The 25,436-nt window shown below is 46.5% G+C and overlaps 1 protein-coding gene across 4 annotated transcripts in view; it reads left to right on the top strand.

Moving 5' to 3' along the window:
- The window catches only part of ACOXL (acyl-CoA oxidase like), a 353,848-nt gene that overhangs the window by 275,572 nt on the left and 52,840 nt on the right, over nucleotides 1–25,436 (top strand). For all 4 annotated transcript variants that reach the window (XM_072770257.1, XM_072770256.1, XM_072770255.1 and 1 more), the window contains 2 exons: nucleotides 2,092–2,179; nucleotides 19,692–19,762. In XM_072770257.1, the coding sequence (XP_072626358.1) occupies nucleotides 2,092–2,179; nucleotides 19,692–19,762 (159 nt within the window). The remainder of the gene's footprint in view (nucleotides 1–2,091; nucleotides 2,180–19,691; nucleotides 19,763–25,436) is intronic.

Below are 25,436 nucleotides of genomic sequence, written 5' to 3'. Positions count from 1 at the left end.
GTTCTGCTGCAGCACTGTGATGCTGACATATAAGGAAAAGCACTTAGGAGCAGGTTGGCAGGCCTTCAAGGACCTTTCTCCTTAACTTGAAAACTTGAAATGGCCTTTTTTTTTTTTTGTCTTATACTTTTTGAAAAAAAAAAAGATTTTATTTATTTATTCATGATAGACACACACACACACACACACAGAGGGAGGGGGTGGAGAGAGGCAGAGACACAGGCAGAGGGAGAAACAGGCTCCATGCAGGGAGCCCGATGTGGGACTCGATCCCGGGACTCCAGGATCATGCCCTGGGTCAAAGGCAGGTGCTGAACCACTGAGCCACCCAGGGATCCCCTGTCTTATACTTTTTGAGGGTTATAGCAAGTTTTGTAAAGGGTCCTCTAGCATTTTCTCATCTGAAGTCCCATCCTCATACAGGGTCTACCTTGTCCAGCCAATTGTCTGTTGCTGGTTCTCTCTAGATCTGTCCAGTAAAAGACTCCACTGTATATGCTCAGTTTTTTAAAAATTTAAGAGTGCCCTCAGTTCTGTTTGGACACATCTGCACAATATCTTACCCTTCCACTCTCCTTCCCATACAATGGTGGAGGGCAGCCTACACATGTTTAGGAGAGCCTGTCCACCAGGCTCCAGCATGGATTTCCCAGCGTTTTCATCTACAGTGTGGTGGGTAGAGCTTTGAGACAGGAGTGTTTGGCCAGGTCTTGTCCTCACCTCTGCCAAAGATGTTCTATAGCCTGTTCCTTGGGAATGGCATTCTCTCCCACACCTTTTCAGCTGTCATTTCAATACCAGTACAGAGGGATATTGATTCAGGGAGCAATACAGATGTCATCCTCTCCCTTGACTGTCATGAGATGCCCCAATTAGGTGGGGACTCCAAGACATGTGTGACATGGTCCTCCAAACTGTGCCTGCTGCCCCAGGTAATCATGCTAAATTATACATGAGTAGAGGCTTTCCGCAGTGCTGTTTTTCCACTGCAACACAAAGCACTCTGTTGTAGGAGGACTTTGACAAAGCCAGTCCTCCAGGCTCTGCAGGAGCTATGGGGCTGCAGGAGGCAGGTTACTTTCCAACCATAGAGCCCGGTGTGTGAATTTAAAACAAATGGGAAGCAGATGCACAGAATCCAACTTTCTGAGTGTTATTTCTTTGGCCAAAGTGCTGAAAATTTAAATATCAAACTGTTAGGTTTTTGAAACAAAACAAAACAAAACAAAAAAAGGCAAGAAGAAGCAGAAAAGTCAGAAGTGACAAATTTAACACTCTCTCTGGTCAGATAAAAATCTGCCCTTAGCTCCACCTAAATGACTAACTGCCAGCTTCGTGATTTGGCGTCTTTCTCTTTGTGCATTTTCTTCATTCTTATCTTCTCCCAGATATAGTGCCTCACTTCTGGCCAACTAACAAAAAAAAAAAAAAAAAAAAATGCAGCAAAACAACTCCCTTCATTAGAGTGATTGAAAGACCATCTTACACAGAGTAGACCTGCTAAGGGGACCCGTCAGATGGATGGATAACGTGGCGTTGCTGTGAGCGAACTGCGCGTGCTGGTGTGAGCCCCTCACGCACATCAGACGTGGCCACTGCCGGAAGCCAGTTCTGAAGACCTCGCAGGCATTTAAGAAACAGCTTGAAGATGATGTACCTGCCTACGATGGAAGGGCGAGGGGAGTGAGGGCAGGTTAGTTTTGCTGCAGATTAGAGTTATGGAGTTAGTTCTGGTATTCACAGATCTTCAGGCGGTGAGTGGCCCAATTAACACAGTGTCACTTTATCTGTCGCTGCACTCTCCCCTTCACATTGTTTCCTGAATGCCTGTTACATCTCAAGAATTGGCAGCTGGCAGTGGCCGTGTTTGATATGGGCGGGGAATCGCCATAAACATGTGAACTGGACTCAGTACATTTACGGCATTTCTTCATCTAACAAATAGCTTCTGTGGGGCGTAGAGGCCAGCCTTGCAACATACCCAGGCTTACGGTTGTACTAAAAATGTGCACATTTGTCATCTGCCTTGCTTCTGAGTTCTCTTCTCTGAGGAGATCACCAGTAGTTATTTTTATTCTGTCGATTTGACAGGTGATGACCAAAAAAGAGGACTTTTTCAGTGCCTGGAACTCGTGTCTTCATCATGTTGCCTCCTTGTCTCTGGCACACATTCACAGAGGTCAGTTGGCTCTCATTGAATGTTTGTACTTGGGCAGCTAGGAGGGCTGCAAGTTATCTGGGAATAAGACTGCAGACGAAGGACAGTCCCCATACCAGTCAGAGCCCTGTGTTGAATGTAGAGGCCCAAAATAACTTAACCCCCAACTTACCAAGGACACTGACTAAATGACACCCACAAAACCCAATGCTAAACTCCAGGAAAAGGGCATCTAACACTACCCGACAGCTGCCAAGAGCGCTGGCTTGTTAAGAGCCAGCTGGCAAGTGGTGGCCCTCTCAGCAGAGGCCCTCTGCCCAATAGGGACTGCCATTCCCAAGCAAACAAACCAGAGGGTGCACACACAGATAAAGGGAGGGTGTTTTAATAGGATCGCTGACCGAAGAATATCAAGTACTGCAGCTAACTGCTTAAACCAAATCCTCGAATTAGTGAGAAACTGGTTCAGCCTTTTAAAGCTGTGGCTCTCAACCAGAGGTGATTGCACCCTCCTGGGAACATTTAATGATGTTTGGAGACATTGTTTGTTGGCACAACCCAGCAGAGATTGCTGGAAGATAGAGGCCAGGGATGCTGCTGAACACCCCACAGGCTGTGGACAGCACCCATAGCACAGAGTTATCCTGCCTAGATGTCAGGAGTGCCAACACTGAGAAAAGCCTGAGTGTCCATTTTGACCTCAACAAACCCAAATCACATAAAATAAAATGAAACTTTGAAAACAAAGTAAGATCTATCAAGACATGACAAATTATCCTTGAACATTTTGTGTAGCATCAAGAATCATTCGTTCATTCATCGTATACTCTTACTGCATGGCGGGGAGTGGGGGGGTTGTCTTAAAAGAAAAAGGCTTTTGCTGTGCTTGTTTGCCATGTGGGGTTTTCCATCACACCAAGTTTACTGCTGGCCCTGGGAAGGCAGGGTCAGATTTGGTCCCATCATAGCTCTGGGGCCCAGCTTCCAATCCTGGTGTGTCCTCAGGGCACCATCTTATGGGGTGGAATTCCTGGAGGGGTTCTGTTAGGAGTCAAGCCAGCCACCCTGAAGTGCCTACATCCCACCCCACCTCACAGCCTGGCCACCACCCTCCTTCCCCAACCAGGCAGTAGCAAGAGAGCAGAGAGCCATGTTATTTATCACTGTGGGGCTGCCCAGGCCCCTCCCTGAGAGCTGACAAGAGCCATATTGGGGTGAGTAGACTGAGCCTGGCCTCTCTTCTCCCTCAAGGCACGGTCCAGTGCTTGGGACCTGGTGAGCCTCATGACACATTGCTCAAGAGTATGGACAGGAATAAGAATATGCGAGTGAATGTGCCAGGAGCACAGGTTCCTCATGGGGTCTGAGGGCATCACACCCAAGGAGCAGCCTTTCTACACAGCGACCACATTCTTTTATAACCACAGCCTCATTAGCACCCCAGACTTGAATTGATTTGCCCCTTCTCCCCGGGGAGTGAAAGGAGGATCACAGAGTGGGTCTCAGAGGGGCAGAGGAAGAGCGAAAGATTCCCTCCCCACAGGGGCATGGGATTTCGTTCCCTCATCTGTGCATCCAGAAATTTTCATTGGTCTGCACATCCACAGCATATGAAGCTCAGGGGAATTGCCTCCCCTTAATCAAACTCAAAGGTGACAGCTCTATAAACCAGAATGCCAGTTTATTCATTACGAATGAAACCCCAATTTGCTAAATCATCCATACAGGCTCCGTCCTGTGGGGAAATCTCCATGTGGAATTTAGTTACAGTCATAATGTTGCAGAAGGTTGGGCTGTCCGGACAACTCTTGGAGGAGCATCTGAGTGTCTGTGCTGGCCTGCCTGCCACCGAGGCTGGGTCCTGGAGACCACAGGTTTTCTGCTTCCTGGACTGTCCTGGTGTGCTCAGCACCAGCTTCACTCCCTAAGGAATTTATAGAAACCACTTCTCTGTTGGTGGGTTATTTTTTCTGATTTGTTGATGGGGCTAAAACATACTTGGGATATAGAGCAGCACACGAGGCACCTTTACTGATGGCAGTTACGTCCCAGGCCACCTTCTTTACTCTGCATAGACATTTATGGCTTTGCACTCAGAGATGCATGGGCTCCTCCCTCTGTTCCTCTGTGGACTGGCTGCAGATATTACCCTTCCCAGGACATGAACAGGAACCATGTGGAACCCCAGGTGAAACACTTCTAAACATTAAGAGATGGGATTAAATTCGAAAGGGGGCCATCAAAGAATCACTGAACTCACGCCTTTGCCTTGGAAACACTGACCATTACACCTTGAACCACTCATCCCATCTGTTGAGAGCATAATTAAGTTTAGCGTGAGGGTTGGGAACTTGGGCTCCAGAGTCAGGTTAACTGAATGCAGAGGCTTTATTTACCTCTACCCTGCTGTGTGACTGTGAGTGAATTAATCAACCTCTCTGAGCTTTAGTCTCATCTTCATTTATAAAATGGAGATAAGGTGATATTTACCTCATGGGGCTATTGAGAATATACTCAAAAGCCCTTATCTTAGCACTGGATCCATAGTTAGGGTTCAATAAACATTTTTTACCACTGTTAATTACTACTCTATGAAAACCTTCATTGCCATTACTGAAGTGGAACATTTAGATCCTTGTTTGTTAAGAGTGAAAACAAGAGAACAATTAGGCAAGTTAGGTTCCAGTCTAACTTGTAAGACTAGGAAGTCTAACACTGGCAGGAAACATCAAAAATTTAATATCGCTGCAGCACAAAATAAATCTAAATTGACTCCCTGCCTCTTATCGGTTAATAACCACAGTAGCAAAAGTGATCATTTTCAGGAAATTGGCCCCCTTCGGTGTCAGAGGAAGACTTTTTGCCTGTATAAAGTGACAGATTAAAAATAATAAGAATTAGTTCAATGACAGCATCTAGAAATCCCAGGAATGTTTGGAGATAGAGAAAGCCATCGTAATGAGGAGACCTGAACAGACACAGGATGGGCTCTCATGGTAGGAATGCGCCAGCGCTCAGTGCGCAAGGACAATGCAGTCGGCATATCATTACATTTAAATAGCGTGCTGCGCCTCTGCCAGAGGTCCCCAGGGGATGGGAGAAGAAGTAGAAGGAGCCCATCTGTCTTCGGTGACCCGGTCCAGATGTTGCCTTTGGAGACTTTCAAAGAAAGAGCACAAAGGAGAGAAGGGAAGGATCAGTCCGCGAAAGCACAGACCTTAACGTCACCCCAGATGAAAATGAACTCAGAATCTAGCCATTTTTATTAGGAACAAATGGAAAAAATGCCTCCTGGCATCAGTATCCGTTGTCACCTCAAGACTTGGGAAAGCCATGTTTGAAATAAAAATGTTAAGCAGTCTCTAGTGGTTTCTGAAGTGGGATGTAACCATTACAATGATAAATTGTTATTTTTCTGTGATACACATTTTTATCTTGCCCTAGAAAGAGCAGTTCTGAAGCACAGTGCTGTCTGAACCCCTAAGGGTGTACCGATTCCTAAACAAAAAAGAGAAACTAAGCACTTTTATTACATAAATTACATCTACCACTCTCCAGCTCCATGCAGAACTGTCTCTTGGTTTTTCCCTTCTCTAAGCCTGTAAAGTGTTCTCATTATGCTACAGAAGTCCTTTTCCTGGTTCTTACTAACATGACTAATAATTTAGAATGTTCTCATTAAGAGCACATTGTAATTATGATTAGAATATATAAATAGTGTGGCTTTCTGTCTATCAGAGGGTTAACTTCAGACTTCTCTCAGGGATGATTTGTTTCCAAACAAGACTTCCTTTGTTAATAAAAATGTGATCATATGTGTTATTAAAGCATTATTTCGGTATTTTATCCGCGAGTGCTTGTTCCAGTATTCTTCGTGGGATCAGCACTTTTTGTCACCATTGTTAATGGGGCTAGTCTTTAAACAAACTACATTCACCTTGATTTCATTTTAGCTTTGGCATTCATCTTCCAGGGAACTGTGGGAATATACTTACCACCTCACTGAATGTGCATTTCATTATTCCAGCTCAGAAAAATAAAATGCCATAACTTCATCCAGGAATCCGTGTGAATTTAGGTCCTTGTCACTCGCCTTACACTCAACGACAGAAGTGCCCCAACACCCTAAATCCTCTGCACTTGAAGAGCAAACCTGCCCCCCTGGGGTGGAACCAAAGTTGAAAATCAACACATCTTATTCAAATACAGAATTCTCCAGTGTGTTTTGCTACTGTTGCTGGAGATGGAGGTCTGGCAGGTGGGGAAGGAGGAGAGGTACCACAGGTATTGTGTTGGCTGGGACAACCTGTGTGCCTTTTTTTCCCCATAGGGACCCTCTGAGTAGGATGATCTTTAGAAGCAGTCCTAGTGCACCCTGACAGGTGGTCAGAGATGGGAGGGAGGAGCTTTGGGTACTGCTGCCCCCGATGCTGGCCTTCCTCTATATCTAACACCCCTTAAATATGTAGGTGGTAGAAGCAGGTGAGGGCATCTAGAGAGCCAAGAATGGGCAGGCACAATTTGCATCAGCATCTTGGCAACCCCAACACTGGGGAAGAGAAGGACCATCTCCAGCTTTGTTCCCTCTGTCCAGATCACACGGCTGAACATTAGACCCATTAGCTCCTGAGAGCAAAAATTTCAGTGGAGTTGAGGGCCCCCCCCCCACTTCAGAGCACATGACCTCCTCTGCAGGAGGTGCCAGGTCTCTAAAGCCCAAAGTCTGGGATGGCAGAGAGGGGCTGTCTGGAATGCCAGGCAGTGGCAACAAACCTGGAGAAAAGGAAGTGAGACCTCGCCTTCCCTGAGCCGGCACAAGATTGCTCCAAGGCACAGAGATGAGAGTGGAGGCTCTTGCTGAGGGAGGCACCCAATGAAATGGAGACCATTTTAAGTAGGAGCATAGGGCTACTTTGGGCTAATGTAGATGGTGGCTCTTACAAAAAAGAAAAGAAGAAGAAATGCGACTGAATTTGAAGCGTTGCTGTATGCCAACCCTTGGCAGAGCATGCAGCACTGGTTTCATGAGCAAATGGACACAGGAAGAGAAAGTTCTACGATGCAGACTGCCCAGCATCATACCACATTCCTAGCCTTTCCCGTTCTGGGAAGGTGGGTGAGATGAAGCGTGGCTCCCAGGCTTCTGTGAATCCACAGAAGAGTTCTTCAGCATCATAAAGGTTGCTCCTGTCATTAAAATGCTGGGGTTTTTCCACCCCGCCCCCCGCCTACAACCCACCCATCCTTGCCTTCTCCACATGGCCCCATAAGTAAATCTGCAGTTTGGATAAGCCCAACCCAGAGACCCCAAGTACTGTTCACCCAAGAAATGCTGTCACACTGGCCTTGCTAGAAGTCTGAGCCCCTGAGGCCCCGAATCACCCCCTTGGGACTGTGTCACTAAGAAAGCCATCTTGAGAGGACTCTGCTAACCCTTCTTTGAAGGAGGTGACAACTTATGAAATCGTTTTATGACAAATGACCTGAGGATTCTGTTGCACTGGGAAGAAGGGGACACGTGGAAAAAGCAAAATCTAACTCTTGGCTAATATCTGTTCTGTGGAGAAGACTATTATGAACAGAATTTAGCTGCAGTACCTTACCCAGATGCTAATAAAATGTCACTTATCCCTGGAGCGCCAGCATCTTGGCCGACTATAAGGATCACTGCAGCCTCCATCTGTTGAAGCCTTCCCCTGTACCAGAGCCATTGTCATTTCTTCCATCTCCAGACATGCTGACAGAGGCCATTGAGAAACTGGCTCAGAGGAGAAACCAATTGCCTAGGATCACATCCAGCTAAGCTGTGGAGCTAGGACTTCGCCCTCAGGCTGGCTAACCCTAAAGCACTGCTCAGTCAGAGCTTTCTAGGCATCAGATATTGAGGGAAACCCTCCCACCACCAACTCTCCAAGGGCTTTCCTTCCCACAGATAAACACCAGAGGCTGGGAGTCACAGCCTTCTTGAACGTTTGGAGATTTTTCTTTGTATATTTATTTAACACATACTTTCCTATGTTAAAGTTGGCCTGTACTGCTTTTTCACTACTCTTACCAAGTTTGTCTCCAAGTAGTGCATCTTATATTTTCTATCTCACAGATTTTCTGTGGGGATTAAATGAAAAATCATGTGAGGAAGCACTAGGGTCCTATAATCATGAGGACAGCTAACATGTAGGGAGGGCTCAGTTTCCAGCCCTGTGCAAAATGTTGTGGCGGGAATATTAATTAATCCCTCAACTGAAGCAGTGAGGAAGGGGCCACTGTCTATCCAATTTCCATCTGAGGAAACTAAGCACAGAGAGATGAAGTAAGTTGCCCAGTGTCACACAGCAGAAGGAGGATTCAAATCCCAGCTGACTGCCCACCTTGTGAGACCCATACATGCTGCTTGGATCTGAATCTGGTTACTCAGCATTGCTAAAGAGGCACAAAAAAGAAGCCCTCCCCACCTTAAACGTGCTGGTGGTGAGGGTCTCCTTTTTTCCCCATCCTATAATTAAAAAATGTACTTTATATTTGTACTACAAAGATCTGATATGCAGTACACACTGACTTTACAGCTTCTGGCACCTAAGTAGTTTCAAAATAAGATTAATTAGTACCCAAACTGGCAGGTGAAAGCAACACAAAAGTAAAAAAGAAACCATTTTTACTGCCGAACTCTGTACTGTGAGTTTTCCTGCTAGGAATATGATTAAGAATAATACCTTCTAAACTGTGAATAAAAATAGGAGCATCACACAAGGAACCCTTGTCTGATCACAGCAGTTCTAGGTATGATTTTCTATTTTAAAAATATGATCCCATATTCTAAAGTGAAACATATTTGCAACAAACATAAATTTAAATTTAGATTTTAAAGGACAACATGTTCTAATCTCACAAAACATTTAGCAAATAACCTTTGAGTTCACATGAGCCACCCACACAAAAACCAAAATGAACTCAGAAAAAAACATAGAAAAAGCAACTGTCTGTTGACAACCAGATTTTCTTTCAGCTCTCAGGGTTTTTTTTTTTTTTTTTCTTGTCTATAAATAATCTGTATGTTTCAAATGTGACCATTTTTTTAAGGTGTCTCTTGGCATGTTCTCACTTCAATGTGTTTTAAAAACAAGAAATAACTGTATAAATCATAGGAACTATTGAGTTTTTGGAGGGGAGATCTTTAATATACATGCTCTTCAGATACCAAAAGTGTCACAATGAAACATTAAGATGATATATCCTTTTCTTAGTGCATCTGTTTATCTTTTATGGAATCTGGAGTTTGATAAATCACCAGAGATAAAAATATCATTTTTAACCTATTGTAGATCCCAAACGTCAGGAGGAAAAATAGTGCTGTGTCTCCTCTTAATGAATTTACCTCTCTCTTTGCTTGAGAGTTATGGGATTTTATTTGCAGAGAAAACATAATGCCCTATTAACTTGAAAATGATGGCTTTTACTCAGAAATGTGAGAACTGAAGAGGAAAAAATGCAGCATTCGATCCTGAGATATAATCAAGTAACAAGTTGTAATATATACTTAAAGTGGCCTAGAGTGTTAGATAGGGAAGTGATTACAAGATAACTAACAGCAAGGTTTTCATCAGAATATTCACCTTCCTTTACTGACATGTAGGATTCCTAATTTGCTTATCAAAGTGGACATTGAAAACCCACCAGGGAAAGTTTATTTAACATCAGGGTAAGTAGAGATGGAGGAAGCTTTTTATTGTAACTTTTTTTTTTTCCACTGAAAAAGCACTTGGAAATCTCTCTTAATTGGAAGCCTGGAAAATAAAGAAATCCCCCCAGATTTCTATAATTATAGGTGAAAAGTATTCTGTGCCCAAGAGTGGAATAACAAGTTCATGTGGTAGAGATAGATGGCGTCTAACCACTTCTTGCTGTGATCTCGAGGGTCAAAGTGCATGAACCAGAAAGTAAGCTAGTCACAAAAACATAACATGGAAGAAAAAATGACTTTTTATAATGTTAGAAATAGCTATTTCTTATTATGTAATGCACTTTCTGGATACAATAACATTAAAGTTCCTTGTCTTGTGCACATTTTATAGTTCTTCATTCCTGAGAAGTTTAAGACAAATTAAATTTTATGCAAATCCATTCTGGGCTATGGACAGATGGTTGAATTTTTCTGATAATTGACACAAAAAGCTTCTGTCAGCAGTTGATTAAGGAGACACTCGGGTTCTGATCTATGCACCAGAGATGCCTCAAGTCCCAGCTTCACAGGACCAGCTAAAGCTGTGAGGACTTGACTTTGGTTTGCTTTAGTCATTCTTGCAAGGAACATGAAGACTGTGTTCCTAAGGAATAGGATGAAGGTATTGCTTCAGACTGTGGGACAAAATGGCGGGATGTCCCATGAAAGTGGAACCTTGCTCTGTCTCTCAAACTCAGTCCCATGAAGAACAAGCATTTAAAATCTAGTCCTGCCCTACCTGAGTCCAGCATCTACTCCATTGTCATTCAGAAACAGTATGGATGTAGAGCCCTCTTCCTTCACTCCTTTTTCACCCCTCCTCATCCAATGTGTTGAAGGCCTACCGTGGCCCAGGAACTATGTTAAGTTCTGGAGATGCAATATCCAGTAGGGAATGGCCCCTGCTCTCAAGGAGCATTAGTCAGAGCTGGAATGACAGTCTCCATAGACCAGATGCTCTGGGAGAACTTGGGAGATACTTAAGTATGGGGTTCACATGGCTCCCTATGAAGTGCTTGGCAAGGCAGTTAGCATTTGAGACCTTGCCTTTTGAAGGATGGGTAAGATTTACCTATATTACAAAGGTGGAAAGGACATTATAAGCAGAAGGAAGAGCAGAATGAGAAGCATGAAATTCATAGATGATTTGGGAGAGCACTTGTGATTTGGTGTGTCTGCAGTGCAGGGTACACTTTGGCAACAAGAGTCGGGATCCCACAGGGCCTTCATAGGCCTAGTCTGGGAGGTTTCACTGTCAACCTCCACAGTCAGTGGGGCTCTGGGAAAGATGTGGAACAGGGGAAGGCATGACCAGATTGGGGCTGTAGGAAGAGTATGCAGCTGTGATTTGGAGGTGAATTGTGACCAAGGGAGGCCAGGCCAGGGTGTCCAGCACACAGCTATGAGGATACAAACTGAGAAGCATTGGTGGCAGGACTGGTAGGGGCCGGGGAGTCATTCTGGAGATGTTACAGGGAAATAATCTACAGAACCTTGAGAGTGATGAGAGGCAAAGGGTGAGGTAGGAGGAAGCATAAGGATTGTACAGAGAGGGCTAGGCTGTCTGGCACCAAGTTAGAGCAGATAGGACCAAATCCAGCCTGGACATGTACAGTGTGGGGGGAATCTGGGGCCTGTGAGTAAGACCCTACAATGGGGAATGGCAGAGAGGCCTGAGGACATAGAGATACCCAAGTTCTGAGCATGGCATTATGTTAAATTGAGAGACAAACCCCTCAAAATGGAACACTGGAGTTGATGCCATACCCCAGGCAATTGCTCACAGCCATCATGTCTATTATCTTCCTGATTGAAATGCTATATCTGGAGTCCACAGCTCTTGCTTTTCCAAAACTTGTCAACTTCTATTCTCTTTGTGGATCAGTGAGGGGGTTGAGTGTGACCTCCAGCTGAGTGTCATGGTTGGAGTTATCTTTACAATAAGGGATCTGCAGTGGATGGGGCAGTCCCATGGGGAAGGCTGTCTGCCAGGGAGAAGATATGGAAATAGTGGCCACCACTGGTGTACACCTTAGTAAGCACCCATTGGCCATGGTGAGGTGAGAGCCACATTGAATTAGCAAGAGAGTACCCCATCTATCTGAGGGTAGGCAGCCTCTCCACCCATGGAAAGATTGCAAGTTCCGGAGAGAGGGGTTCCTTAGAGCTATGCTTTTATCTTTTGCTGAGTGAATGGTCACGTTTGGCCCAGGCTGAAAGGACTCTCTCTGGGAAGTCAGTGACAAGTGTGCCTGCTTCCTCTTGTGACTGTGTGCCAGACCTGAGCCAGAGGTCACAGCTGGCTCTCTTTTATAACCAGCTTCACAGACAGGGAAGAGCCCTGAGAAGGAAGATCAGATGGGCATGTGATGTCACTGGCATGGAGAAAGGGGAGCCACTTGCTTCCCAAGGCCTAGACACTGCAGACAGGATTTGCCCTGTCCCACGGCCTGCCCCTGCTCCCTACAGGAAGTGCCCACATTTAGCCCTTGGCAGCAGTCATCCACATGTCACTCCCATGGCTTAGACTATGGTTAAGGATTCCAAGATGGCAGGGAGGACCTACTGCCATCCCCAACCAGCGCCTGGCCAAACTGACATGCTGCCTGCTAGAAAGATGTAGTCTCTGCTACACCATGCTCTCCATGCTCTCCCCTCTTCGGGCACAGCTCCTACAGATTTCAAAGGAGTGGGCAGGAAATACTTGGCAGTTTATTTGCTTATACAGTTTTCAGGACCTCCTGCTTGCAAGACTTTGGGCTAGGATGATATATGACCCTTCTCAGTGTAGGAGAAAAATAAGATATGAGTACATGTGCCCTCATACGTGTGGAATGTGATGAGCCCATGAGAGGTACAGGGAGCTTGCAGACATCACAGTACTCTGAGATGGCTTCCAGAGGTTCCCTCGGTACTGGGTCTTGAAGTATTAATAGGATCCTAATGTTAGAAGTATGGCAGTGCATTCTGGGAGGAGGCTACAGTGTGGACAAAGGTGAAGGTGACAAAGTGAAGGCCTTGTTCAGGGAATGGCAAGGCCCCTGTTCTACCAGAAGGGGAGAAGGCCAGGAAACAAAACTGAGTTTTGAAAAAGTGGGCTGAACAGGGTCGTGGGGTGTGCTGAATGCTGTGTTACAGCACTTGACCTTTGCTGGGTAGACAGTAGGAGGCAAATGAAGGGACAGCCAGAGAGTGACCCTCAGACCCAGGGTCACTTGAGGGTCACTTCCCTGGCCATGATATACTGGGGAAAAAGACCCAGAGTGGGTGGGAGCAGAGAGTAAAGAACAAAATATGGGGGTGTGGCCAGAAAGCAAGAGGCTGAAGACCTTCAGTGAGGAGGTAACAGAGGGGGCTGAAATGAGGATTTGTGTTAGAGAAGCAGAAGTCCCCCTCTCTGTCCAAAAGCTGTCCCTCTGATGGTGCTGTGGTCCTAGTACTCAGGCAGAGCCTTAGTCACAGAGAACTAGTACTTGTCTGCCCGGAAGAGAACTTGGGCCCTGTGAGCTCCTGTCGTCTCCCAGACATGGGCACGGAGCCGGGGGCGGGTGGCATGTGGCGTGTTCTGTTTGCTCTCTGGAATGGGCCACTTGAGCCAAGACCAGGCTAGGGGACCAGACAGCGAGCCATGGCACCTTGCCGAGCATGCAAGTCCCCTGTGGGCCAGCTCTACACCCTTTACCACATCTCAATGGGCAGGAGGCTAGAACTGCCCAAACTGCTAATTGACAAGAAGTTAAAATCCCCTGCTCACCCTCCGTGTTGATTCTGAAAACAAAAGTAGAGGTTTTTTTCTGCAAAAAAACCTGAAGGCCTGAAGTTTTATCTGAAGGCCTTTTGTCTCTGTCTCTGTCTCTCTCTCCCTTTCAACATTTCCCTGTTATGTTCTGATGAATAGGTGTGTGGGGGACTTTAGAAGCCTGGAGTGCTAGTTCTACAAAATGAGCTGACAGCAGGCTGTCACGCACAGGTGAGAGCAGTGGGCTGAGGGACAGCCACCAGCATACTCCATGTTGTGCCACAGAGTAAGTGGAGGACCCCGGACCAGAAGCCTCGGGTGTAGGTGCCATGTGAACCTGACCTTCAGACCCTCAAGGGTCTGGAGATGTGGGACAAGCCGCCCCTGGTGCCAGGGAAGCATTAGCAAGGGAGCACTGCTTCCAGAGCACAGTGCCAGCCTCCAGGGTGCTCGGCTGTCACATTCCTCCAGGTGGAAACTTCTGTTTTGGGGCAGATGTCTGCCTCCCTATTTCTGTTTTCCTTATCTTCATTGTAAGTATGAAAGGTGAAAGCCTCCTTCTCCTACCAGAGGGGAGACGCAGCTGGGACCTATGTCCTCTTTCCAGAGATAGATGGAAGGGCCTGGCTTTGAAGAGGTTTGGGTGAGCCTGTATTTTAGCATCAGGTCTTGTTCCGTATCACAAGTCTGCCCTGCTGCTATGTGTGGGGCCCAGGGGAAGTGTGTAAAACAAGCTGACAAAGTGTTGAAGAAAATATACTCTGTCCTCCTGCCTGAACAAATGTAGCTTCATTCATCCAGAAGGCCAGACTCCAATTTACAGTTCTCAGGCTCAGAAGTTTTGTGCACTCAGCAGCATGGGGAGAAGCATCCCCATCGCAGATCCCTGACTATTCCCACCCCCAGATCCATCCCACACCATGTGGATCATCTAGTCTAGACATACAAGGTCAGTGTCCCACCCTGCCAATGGCTTCCCTTGGCTACCCCCATGAGTCTAGGGATACACACACCAGATGGAGTCCATTCCCAGGGAAGAGACTCAAGCTATAACCCCAGGATCCTGGGTACCTGGAGAAGTGAGGGGCAGACTCCAGGTGGGTACTCCCCCATTGCCCCATGGAGAAGGCTGAAGCCAGACAAATGGTAGAGTTAAAGCTTGGCACCTGGGGCAGGATCCCAGTTCTCCAGGGCACTGTCACAGGGTTTGTGAGAGAAGGTGAAAGAACATTCTGAGACCGCATTCCTGAGCAACACAGCGCCCTGTGTTATCTATTAAGGTCACTTGTGCCTGCTAAGTTAGCCTTAGTTCCTCAACCTTAGAGCCGTAATTCAAAGGGAAACACAAGTTCAATGCTCTTGTACATTTGGTTTGTTTTACTCTCCCCCCTTATTTGCATTAACATGTCATAATGAAAGATATTCTAGGTACAACCATTTCCTTGTTTTAGGGATCTCCCACATTGAAAAATCCTGTCTACCTTTCAGAAATGGCAGCAGGGGTGAGGCTGTTGTACTGCACATCTGAGCCCATGGTGGCCCATAGCCACAAGAGGAGACATCTGTATTTCACGCTGGCCTCTAAGTGTTTTCTCCCAAACTACCATCTTCCTACTTCAACCCGGTCACTTTTTTCTAGGCTCCCCCCACCACCCCAAAGCCGACTTGTTATCTCAAAATCTGTTGTTCTCCCTCTACCATCAGGCCATCTTTCTGTCACACAGAGTGGGTGGATCGAACCAAGAGAACTGTCCTCAGGCAGGTGGAAGCCTTTGCAACCCCCTGCTGACACGAACCACCCCGGGGACCCTTAAGAGGCATTAAAACAATCAATGTAGAATCAAAAACATTTCACCCAGAGTCCTTGAAGGAGACTCGCGCTGCTGCCACGAGCCTTGTGTTTTCCTGGCTGCCTTATTTTCATCAGGCAGTCAGCCCGTTGAATCAGCAGCAGGGGTAGAGGAAGGTAGATACCACAGATGTTTTCATTTTTAGAGGTTTTTTTTCTTTTTTTAAAAAAAGACTTTTTTTTTTTTTTTTTTTTTTTTTTTTAATTCATGAGAGACAGAGACAGAGAGGCAGAGTCACAGGCAGAAAGAGAAACAGGCTTCCTACAGGGAGCCCAATGCAAGACTCAATCCCTGGACACCGGGATCACACCCTGAGCTGAAGGCAGAGGCTCAACCACTGAGCCACCCAGAGGTCCCTCTTTTTTTTTTTTTTTTTTTTTTTTCTTATTTAAAAATCGGGGAGGGGAGTGGAAGGGGGAATGAAACATGAACCTTGTTCTGGTGCTTCTCAGCAGTCCTTGTCAATGAGTTAGGCAGCCCAGGCACAGAGGCCACCAGACCTGGTAGAGAGGAGCTGGCAGTGTTTATACCCTCTGTCTTCTCTTGCAATTTGGTAGAAATCAGAGTGGGGTGAGGTGAGCGGTGAGCCCACTGTTGGCATGAAAGCATAGGTCACACTGACATCTAAGGCAAGAGGAAACAGCTGAGAAATCCCTGTGCTCTGCTTCTGCTGGTGCCCAGTTGGCGGGGTTGGCTTTTGTTGCTTGTGTGGATGGGATGAGAGGCGCTCGCCTCGTGAACTCGAGCCAACCAGTTACGGGGAAACTCCATCTGTGGGCCCCGTATTCCCACAGGGCGCTCCAGTCCAGTTCCACAAAACTGGGCGGTGACTTTGGCATGTTGGACATGACATGTATAGACCAGAGTTTGGGAAAAGACACAAGTCTGTCTCTGGAGTACACAGGCTCATTCCTCAGACAAGGCAGTGTGTTCACCTATAAGCCAAAAAATGATTTAAAGGAAAGAACCCAGGGACTCCTGTGTGGCTCTGTGGTTGAGCATCTGCCTTTGGCTCAGGTCATGATCCCTGGCTCCCCTTGGGGAGCCTGCTTCTCCCTCTTCCTATGTCTGTCTCTCTGTCTTTCTCTCTCTCTTTCTCTGTGTGTGTGTGTGATGAATAAATAAATAAAATCTTTTTTAAGAAATTTAAAATTTGTTTAAAAAAAGAGAAGAATCCAGAGTGTAATGTGTCCCACCAAGGCATGAAATGGGGAAGAAATCCATGTGATGGGGAAAGAGAAAGCTTCTCAAGGGTGCAGAGTGGGGAGCCAGTGCTGTGCTAGACACAGTGACATAGCCTATGGCCTCTCCACTCATCCTCACACCACTTCCACGAGGCAGGCACTGGTCTCCACAGGTGACTGTAGGAATCTAAGGCCCAGGGAGAGCATGTGGCTCGTCAAAGGACACAGCTGGGAGTGGAGGTGAAGACCTCAAGTGAGAGCTATCTGACTCCACCTTGACCAGTTGGGCCCAGAAGAAGGGTAGGGTTTGAGCAGATGGAAAGAAGACTGAGCAGATCATGTGGCCAAGAACCCAGCCATGGATTTATGATAGCAAGGAGCTGGCAAAGGGGGCTTTCCACCAGAGAAGAGGAGCTGAGATGCAGAGAGAAGGAGGTGTGTGCAGAGATCTGGCAGTGCTAGTTCTCCTGTGGTGGCAGCAGTGGGCCCAGGGCCTGAGAGGGGGATGGGGCATCCATGTTGGGGAATGAGGCAGAAGCATTATGCAGAGTCAAAGTGGCACCCGCGCTGTGAGAAGGGGTGCACTGGGGAGACATTGTGCAAGAAGGGCAGGCTCGGCGGCAGAAGGAAGAATCAGAGATCTGGGCCTACTGGCTGGTGGAAGACAGTTCCACAAAAATGGGAAAATTTAGGGAAGGGTTGACTAGGCATGGAAGTCAACTGGTTTGGATTGTATGTTCACAGTTCAAAGAAATAGCTGCCTTGGCTGGTTGCCACGTCTTGTGAACAACTAAAAGTGTCACAGTGGAGTCCAGCCACAGGCAGCTGGACATATGTCTCTGGGGTCACTACAGAGGAGGAGAGGTGGGAGCAAGAATCTAGGAGCCCTCCAAGGAGGCAAGTAGCAAGCATTTAGATTCCCATGGCCTGTGCTCAGGAAGATTCCAAGTCACAGCATAAACCTTTACTAAGTGAAATAGCTACCTTCAGAAATGTCTAAAGAAAACCTAGCATCTAAATTTGTAGATGCTTAAGAATTTGTATTCTTTACTCATCTTCAGACAATAGAGTTCAATATTTTGTCACACCAAACTATGCCACAGCAAAAGTCCAAAACAGAGCTGATGACCATGTTCTGGGAGTGGGGTTGTTGCTTCCAGGGTCTTCCATGGGCTGGTGAGTTCTGAATGGGTGAGCAAATGCATTCATATGAACTCAGCCTCGCTTGAGCTCTTATCTCAAGCTGAGTTTCTGTTAAGCTCCTCTTACAGGGAAAGTATTATATTTCAACTCTCAACTCTTAAAATGTTTTAACTGTTTAAAAAGAATTTAAGATTCTGTGTAATTAATATTCATTTTAGCCAGTTGAATATGGCTAAACTGGTTGAGCATATAAAGCAGACAACACTGACTCCCTCTATTGGTTCTGAGCACATTTTGACTGGATCAGAGCAAAAATTTAGACTTGGAAAAAGTCATCAGCACAAGATACAACTGATAACAGTCACAACTGCACAGAATAACTTAGTCATAGATTAAAAACTAAAAGTTTGTGCTTTATAGGTAACATTGAACACAACACAAAATAATTACCGAGACAATGCTTTCTTCATGAAAATTCGCTCTTGATGATACAATTATCTTCAAAATATCTGCATTTGTAAACATAACATCCAGACATCCTTGGAGTCAGAACAGTGGAGTCAGGCTGTCCCCTAGTCATGAGGCTGGGTATAGCTCTGCGTACTTCTGTGAGCTCTGTGGAAGTTGGGCTGGCCCCAGAGGTGGTCAGGGGCTTTGAATGGTTGGATGGGCCGGCCTGCGAGGTTCCAGGGGAGGGATGGGCTTTGCTCTGCTCAAAGGCAAGTGGTAGGACGGTACCCAGCAGATGGTGGTGAAAGGTTATGGCAGGTAGAAGAGTGAACACTGCTTTGAGTCTAGAAATAATAGGCTCATCTAGATGGTTGACTAAGTTAAAGCCTTAATGCCTGTCAAAAGAAATAGATTTAAATCTGAGGGTGGTAGGGACTCATGGGAGCATTTTATTTTATTTTTTAATTTATTTTTTATTGGTGTTCAATTTACTAACATACAGAATAACACCCAGTGCCCGTCACCCATTCACTCCCACCCCCCGCCCTCCTCCCCTTCTACCACCCCTAGTTCGTTTCCCAGAGTTAGCAGTCTTTACGTTCTGTCTCCCTTTCTGATATTTCTCATGGGAGCATTTTAAAAAGTGAAATAACATAGTCAAAACAGTGTGCAGGGAAGGCAGCGTGTGGTTTGGTGTTTAGTTAGACCAAAATAAAAAGGGGGTGGCCACACAAGTGGGCTCTTGATGGGAGCCCAGCCACCGTGACAGAGAAGGGAACGTAATTTGTGTAAATTATCAAAATTAATATTCCTAGAACTCTTGTGGCCAATTTAAATGGGTCCTTAAAGTTGTTGGATTTTTTTTTTTCAAGCTTTCCTGAGTTTCTCTCTGCCGTTCTGTTGGACAAGAATAGCTGGAAAACATGACTTGTTATGTTGCTCCTCCTTATAGAGAGGAGTTTGGGGGATTTGCCTGAGGGTCAACACCGGGGGCCGTTATCATGTTCACACCATGAGAGGCCTTAAATCCATGGGAATCACAGACAGAAAAATTTGGGAAGGCAGACAGAAAATTTACCATAGCCAAATTTACAAAGGCAGGTGCTTTTCTAAATGGAGATCATACAAAACAGGGATATGATGTGGTCCTTGGGGGACCAGCTGATCATTGGTGGCTGAACCCAGGACCTCCTGGAGGAGGATAAAGCTCTATTGATGGTCATAGCCCTGTGCTCTGATGTTAGTCACCCCAGCTCACAATGGTACAGAAGTCCCTGTGTGCTGGCCCCGACCCAGTCCGGGGACAGAGGGAGCTCTCTCTATCCTATCACCAGGGAAAGGCAGGTGGCATGCCCCCTGTGTCCGTTATAACTGCAGTGTTCCTCTCCATACCAGAGGAGCTTGGGAGCTGAAGGGAGGTCATTCACCTTTTCGGTTTGTTCCCTTCCAGTGACTTTAGAGCAGTTCTCCCTGGCAGTGAGGAGCTGTCCTGACCAAGAGGACCAGGCTTTGTTAATGAAGGTAAGTTATCAGACAAAGTACTGATTTCCTTAAAGGCTTGCAGCACTTTTATTGCCCTGAGGAGAGTTTCATTTTTACAAGCAGGAGTAAATTTATCATCCCTGAGTTCTGTGCTCCGCGGGGATAAACTTGTCATCGGCGGGTAGGAGGGTTGCTGGTTAATGAGCACACCCGCCGTCCGTGGAGTGCAGCAAAGTGACAGGAGAGTGGGTGTCAACTACTAGCAGGGAATCTATTTAATTCTCCAGAGGGCTCAGTTGGTTCTATTTAAGCTTATCTGACAGAGTCTTGATTCTTTTAGCAGATTTATGAGGCTTGGCCAAATTCCATGACTCTCACTGTACTTTCTAATTAAGACAAAGGATTCCATACGTTCTGTGCCTGCCACATCCTCGCTTTCGTCACCATGGGGAACACTACACAAATGAGACCGTTCAGATTAACCGCTGGAGTGGGCATCTTATGTCATAGATTCCTTGCCCTTGAGCGGAAGAAAAACTTCACCATTTCTGGGTAACAGTTGTTTTATTTCCTTTTGAATGACAAAGGAGCACAGGTGTGGTATAACCTACATTTAGGTTGTACATCTAGGTGAGCCGAAAGTGTGGGAAAACTTGGCCTGCAGCCTGCATGAATTGAATTAAAATTTTGTCTTTGAAGGCAGAGAGCAGTAGATACCGGCAAGTCACAAAGGCACACAAATACCTTTCCACCAATGACTAAGACTCATGTTTTCACCTAGAAACTATACTTAGAGTGACCTTGAGACATATGCATTTCCATGACGTCACTTCAATTCTGTACCATCAGGAAACTGTGTGGTCCAGGAACTGCATCTCTTACCTAAACACCATACCAGGTGTCCTCCGACTTTAGAGATGGGTGGAAAAAATAGGGCATCACTATAAGGGATTTCCAACTCATTTGCCTAAGGTGTGATATTTTTGGTCTGTCTTATTTTTTTTTCTGAGCTTTCAGTGATGTTAATTTTATAATAAAGAAGAACTGATATGGAATAATGGATGTGTCTGGGAGACCTGCTCCACCAGAGTCCCGGGTGTAATATACCAACTCTGAACCGCACAAAGTCAGGCATGTGAGCTTTTCTCAGTGTTTTGAGGTTTTCCAGTTAGCACTCAATCCCCTGACCTGACACTTATTTCCAAAGACTTGTCCTCCCAGGTATGGGCTGTATTTCTGTGGCCTTGAAGCAGCTCTTGGGCCCCAGACACTCACTTCTTTACCCCCTGACACTATGCAAGGAGACAAGGGCCCAGAGCCTTTTGGCTCTTCCTTCCTACTCTGTGCAGTGTTTTCTCCTGATATCTGCTCCTTCTCTCTTCTCTCTTATTCTTCTACTGTCCCTCCACCCCCCCATTTTCCCTCTCCGCAGTGCCTCTGTGTGCTGAACGCGCTCCTGTGTGCGGCTTGGTAGTACTAGTGACTTGGGATGCCCCAGTCACTCTGAGCTTCTTCACATCCATAGCGAGAGGGTGGAAAAAGATGCCACCAAAATCCTGCGTCTCCTCTCACTTTCTCACCTTCCTGTTGACTCTTCTACTTCCCCAGCCTGGCTTCTCTGGAACATTTGCTCAGACACCAGCAGTTGCGGGTGGCAGAGGAAGGTTAAGGCAGCCTAAAGTGTCCCGGCATGTGCATGATCTCCAGTGACATTTAGTATCTTATGTCTTCCCTGTTAGTTTCTGCAAAATGTCCTGTGGCAGCTGAGGATGATGCCTGTGGGAGTTTTCTCAATATTTATAAGTGTTTGAACAGGCATCATCAAAGAAGTTTCACTGAACAAAACGTGTGCTCAGTTCATATAAACTGAAACTATTTTATGATTTTTTTTCAGGAGATTGAGGTTTCTAATGTCACATATCAGAGAGCACTGTGTGGGTGTGACAATGGTGCGCAGGATTTTTTGTAGATGTTATGTGGGAGAACTTGCTCTGGGTCACAGGAGATCATTTTGATTACAACCATATATCATCCAGTATACGTTTACTAGGGTGAGCTATTCACTTTGAAGATGATCCGCAATAACGTCAATATTTAATTCAACTTCATTGGGGGAAGAGTTGTTGGAGGCAAAAACTATAGATCTGAACCAGATACACTGGGTTGTTGTTGTTTTTTTTTTTTATGATATTTGCATGTGATGCTGTTGTATCCTGACAACAGAGATATCTGAGACCTAGGGACAAATATTCCATGCAGACCTGTGAGTGTGCTCTACACAAAGACCACAAGAAGATGCAAGAGGTGGGGATCCCTGGGTGGCGCAGCGGTTTGGCGCCTGCCTTTGGCCCAGGGCGCGATCCTGGAGACCCGGGATCGAATCCCACATCGGGCTCCCGGTGCATGGAGCCTGCTTCTCCCTCTGCCTGTGTCTCTGCCTCTCTCTCTCTCTCTCTCTCTGTATGACTATCATAAATAAATAAAAATTAAAAAAAAAAAAGAAAATGCAAGAGGTGAACATGTAGCTAAGCCAAAGTCAGATACCGATTGAGCCAAGGTCAGATATCTCTGGAAAAACACAGTCAGGGCTTGAGACTTTGGCAGTGGCAGAAGCCAGAGCCTTCATCTGACAAAGAAGAAAAGTAAAGGAGAGAGAGGAGCAGTGTCTCTACCATCACATGGCTAATTAGCAGGCAAGAGAGCTGGGACCAGAAAGCCAGGTCTCGGGAGCATCACGCTGGGCATCCTCCAACCAGATGAGTGTATTCACAGAAAAGTCTACTGCCTCACCCCTCCGCCACAGCAGAGCCGCCTGGGAGGTCATACTGCAGTGAAACCACAAAGTCACTCTTGTGGCTTGTCTCATAGAATCGCTCTTGTGGCTTGTCATTAATCACACCCCATTTGCTGAGAGCACCATGAGAAAGAAGGAATCTGGCTTCTCCATGACTCAGTTTCCTCATCTACCAAGGTGAGGTCAAGACAGTTACTGACTTATGATTTTCGCACCACTGCAACCCTCTTAAGGGGGTGAGAAAAGATGTGCCAAAGGGGTAAGACAGCTGTCCATAGAGTTTGCCTCTCTGTACAATTGCACTGCAACTTGAACCAAAAAGATTTCAATTCTATAAATTACTCATTTGAGCCCATTCATGTCCACACCTACCTGTTTCTTCACCTGTTCTTGGTTCTACTGGCCAATTAATGTCTTTGGTCCTTTGTGGTCACTGCCCTGGAGACCCGGTTACCCCTCAGCTCCATCCCCCACTCTCTTGTGGCTGCAGACCTGTGCTCCAACCCCACACCCCACTTGTTCCCAGCAGGTCTAAACCTCACCCTCTTTGCCATCCCCTCCTCAGCCTCAGGTCCAAGGCACAGCCTGTGACTCCCTCTGCTCTGGGGCAGCCACATCAAATGCAGTACAGCTATTTTGGGGGGGGGGTCCTTTTTTCCCATTTATTTTTTTAATTGAAGTTCAATTTGCCAACATATAGGTAACTGGGTGACGGGCACTGAGGAGGGCACTTGATGGGATGAGCACTGGATGTTATACTATATGTTGGCAGTACAGCTATTAATCCTCTGTGGCACCTTTCAGAGACACTCTTTCCCTCTCTTCCAGAACAGAGCACCTGGGCCTGACCCCCCAGGGGAGCCTGGTCCCCACAATGCTGGGATCCAGGTGTGACCTTGGGCAGGTTCACTGCTATCTCTTTTAGCCCCATGTCATCTTGTGGTGAAAGAGGAAATGAATTAGGTTACCCCCAGAGATGCTTCCAGCATCCACACTCTGCAAATCTGTGCCTGGACATGGCCAGCAAACCTGTGGCTCTGAACATGTTTGAGAATGGGCCAACCTCTACTGCCTCTACTCTTTCCTTGAGGCTCAGCAAAATTAACTTTCTCAGAATCCCCCATCCTACTTGTCACTCTTCTGGATTCATCTCCAGCCCTCTCTCACAGTCTCTCTCCCCTTTGGCATAGAGTGGTCATAAAACTTATCAACCGAACCTGAACTTTTCTGAAAGTGAAGGGGGCACCAAAAATTAAACGTGGGTGGCTGGCAGAAACCATGACTGTCCCAGGCAAACCAGGGCACTAGGTTAGCCTATTTATTAATCAAGTCCAAAATCCCTCCCTCAACTGAAGGGATCAAACTTGCCTATGAGGATTCACTCTCACAATTGGTCCAGATGCTCCTTGCCTCACTTCCCCTCAATTGTCACATCTTAAAATTGTGCCCTGGTTTCAGTGATGGAAATTGGCAGGAAGACAGACCTCTTGCTGCCAATCTGCATTTGGACCTTCATTTTCTAAATCAAACATAAATGATCACACTTCCTCATTCTGTCCTCCAGGGAGTTTCTTACACACCTGGCAGCAGTCATTGCCAATTTGGGTAGGAGACAGCAGCCTCAGCGAAGATCCTCACTGGGACAAATGCTCCCTGAGGCAATCACCTGCTATGCCTCCCCACTTTCCTTGGAAAAGCAGGAAGGATGTTCCGGGGAAAGTGATGCTTCCCGGTAAATGCTGCTCCCCCAGATCAGGAGACTGAGCTCCTTGAAGAAGCTCTGGCTGATTGGTTATAATTGGAGCAAGGCAGTAGAACAAGCCTTCTCCGCTCCAGTGATGCTAAGCGAGTGCCTGGAACATTCCTCACCCTGCAGGCCTGGCTAGCCTCTCTGTCTAAGTTTCCAGCTAGAGGTGCCACGTGAAGTTCAAAGTAGCCCTTTCTGTAGGTGGGACCCGATATCATACCACATCTACTATAGAAAACAGCAGCAAGAACTGAGCTGCCCACATGAAAATAAATAGCACATCTTGAATCTTGACTCCCCTAATTGCAAACCTTTGGCAGGGCTGTTGTGCCAGCAGCAATGATGCCCCAGTCCAACCTCCATGGAGTGCTGGTGGGGAGGGGGCGAACTGTCCATAGCAAGGCAGATGATACGTTGGTCTAGGACACAAGCAGAGCAGCTGTAGTATCTGTGGGCTGCCCAGCTGGCATGTGCAGGAGCCCATCAGAGTTGGTGGGCACAGTTGCCAGGCTAAAGTCAAGAAAACTTGCCGAGATGATTCCCTAGAAAGGCTCCATTGACCCGAGGTATGCTGGGCTGGCTGGAGGGCTGCCAGAAGCTTCCTTAGCATTTCTTAACAGCTGCCAAGTATTAATGCTGCCCCACAATGCACAAGTGAAATGGGCAGATATGGAAGGAGGCATGCCCAGCCTCTCTTCCACATGTTCCCCTCACCACTGTGGTCTGGCCAGATCAGGCCCTTTCTCTGTCTAATGATGTTCTCTCAAATTGTACCCACTTGAGTCCTTCTTGAAATCAGAAGTTGTCAAGTGAACAACATGACCCAACCAGTCAATCCTCCCAGTTTACACAAATGCAGCTTCTTCCCAGAAACATGCATTTTCTGCTAGCCTGATGGGATCCCAGCCTGGTAGGGATGAGGGTCTACCTTAACGCGGGAATGGCTGTGCGTTGAAGAGAAAGGGGATTTTCCACATGACCGCTCCACTGACTCACCTCCTCTCAGAAGGTTTAGAAACACCCAGCAGGCTGGTTATCTAGTGTTCCGTAAATTGTCATTGTCACGAAGATTCTTTCTGCTTCACTTCTCCCATAGTCCCGTGCTTACCCTAGCCACTCCCCTCCGTGTTGCTTGGCCCAAGGGGCAGACACTGAGCCATTCCATTTTGGGA

Source organism: Canis lupus, chromosome 12, assembly GCF_048164855.1.
Source record: "Canis lupus baileyi chromosome 12, mCanLup2.hap1, whole genome shotgun sequence".
Taxonomy (NCBI): Eukaryota; Metazoa; Chordata; class Mammalia; order Carnivora; family Canidae; genus Canis; species Canis lupus.
The sequence above is the reverse complement of the archived record's forward strand: the minus strand, read 5'-3'. Positions and strand labels throughout refer to the sequence as shown.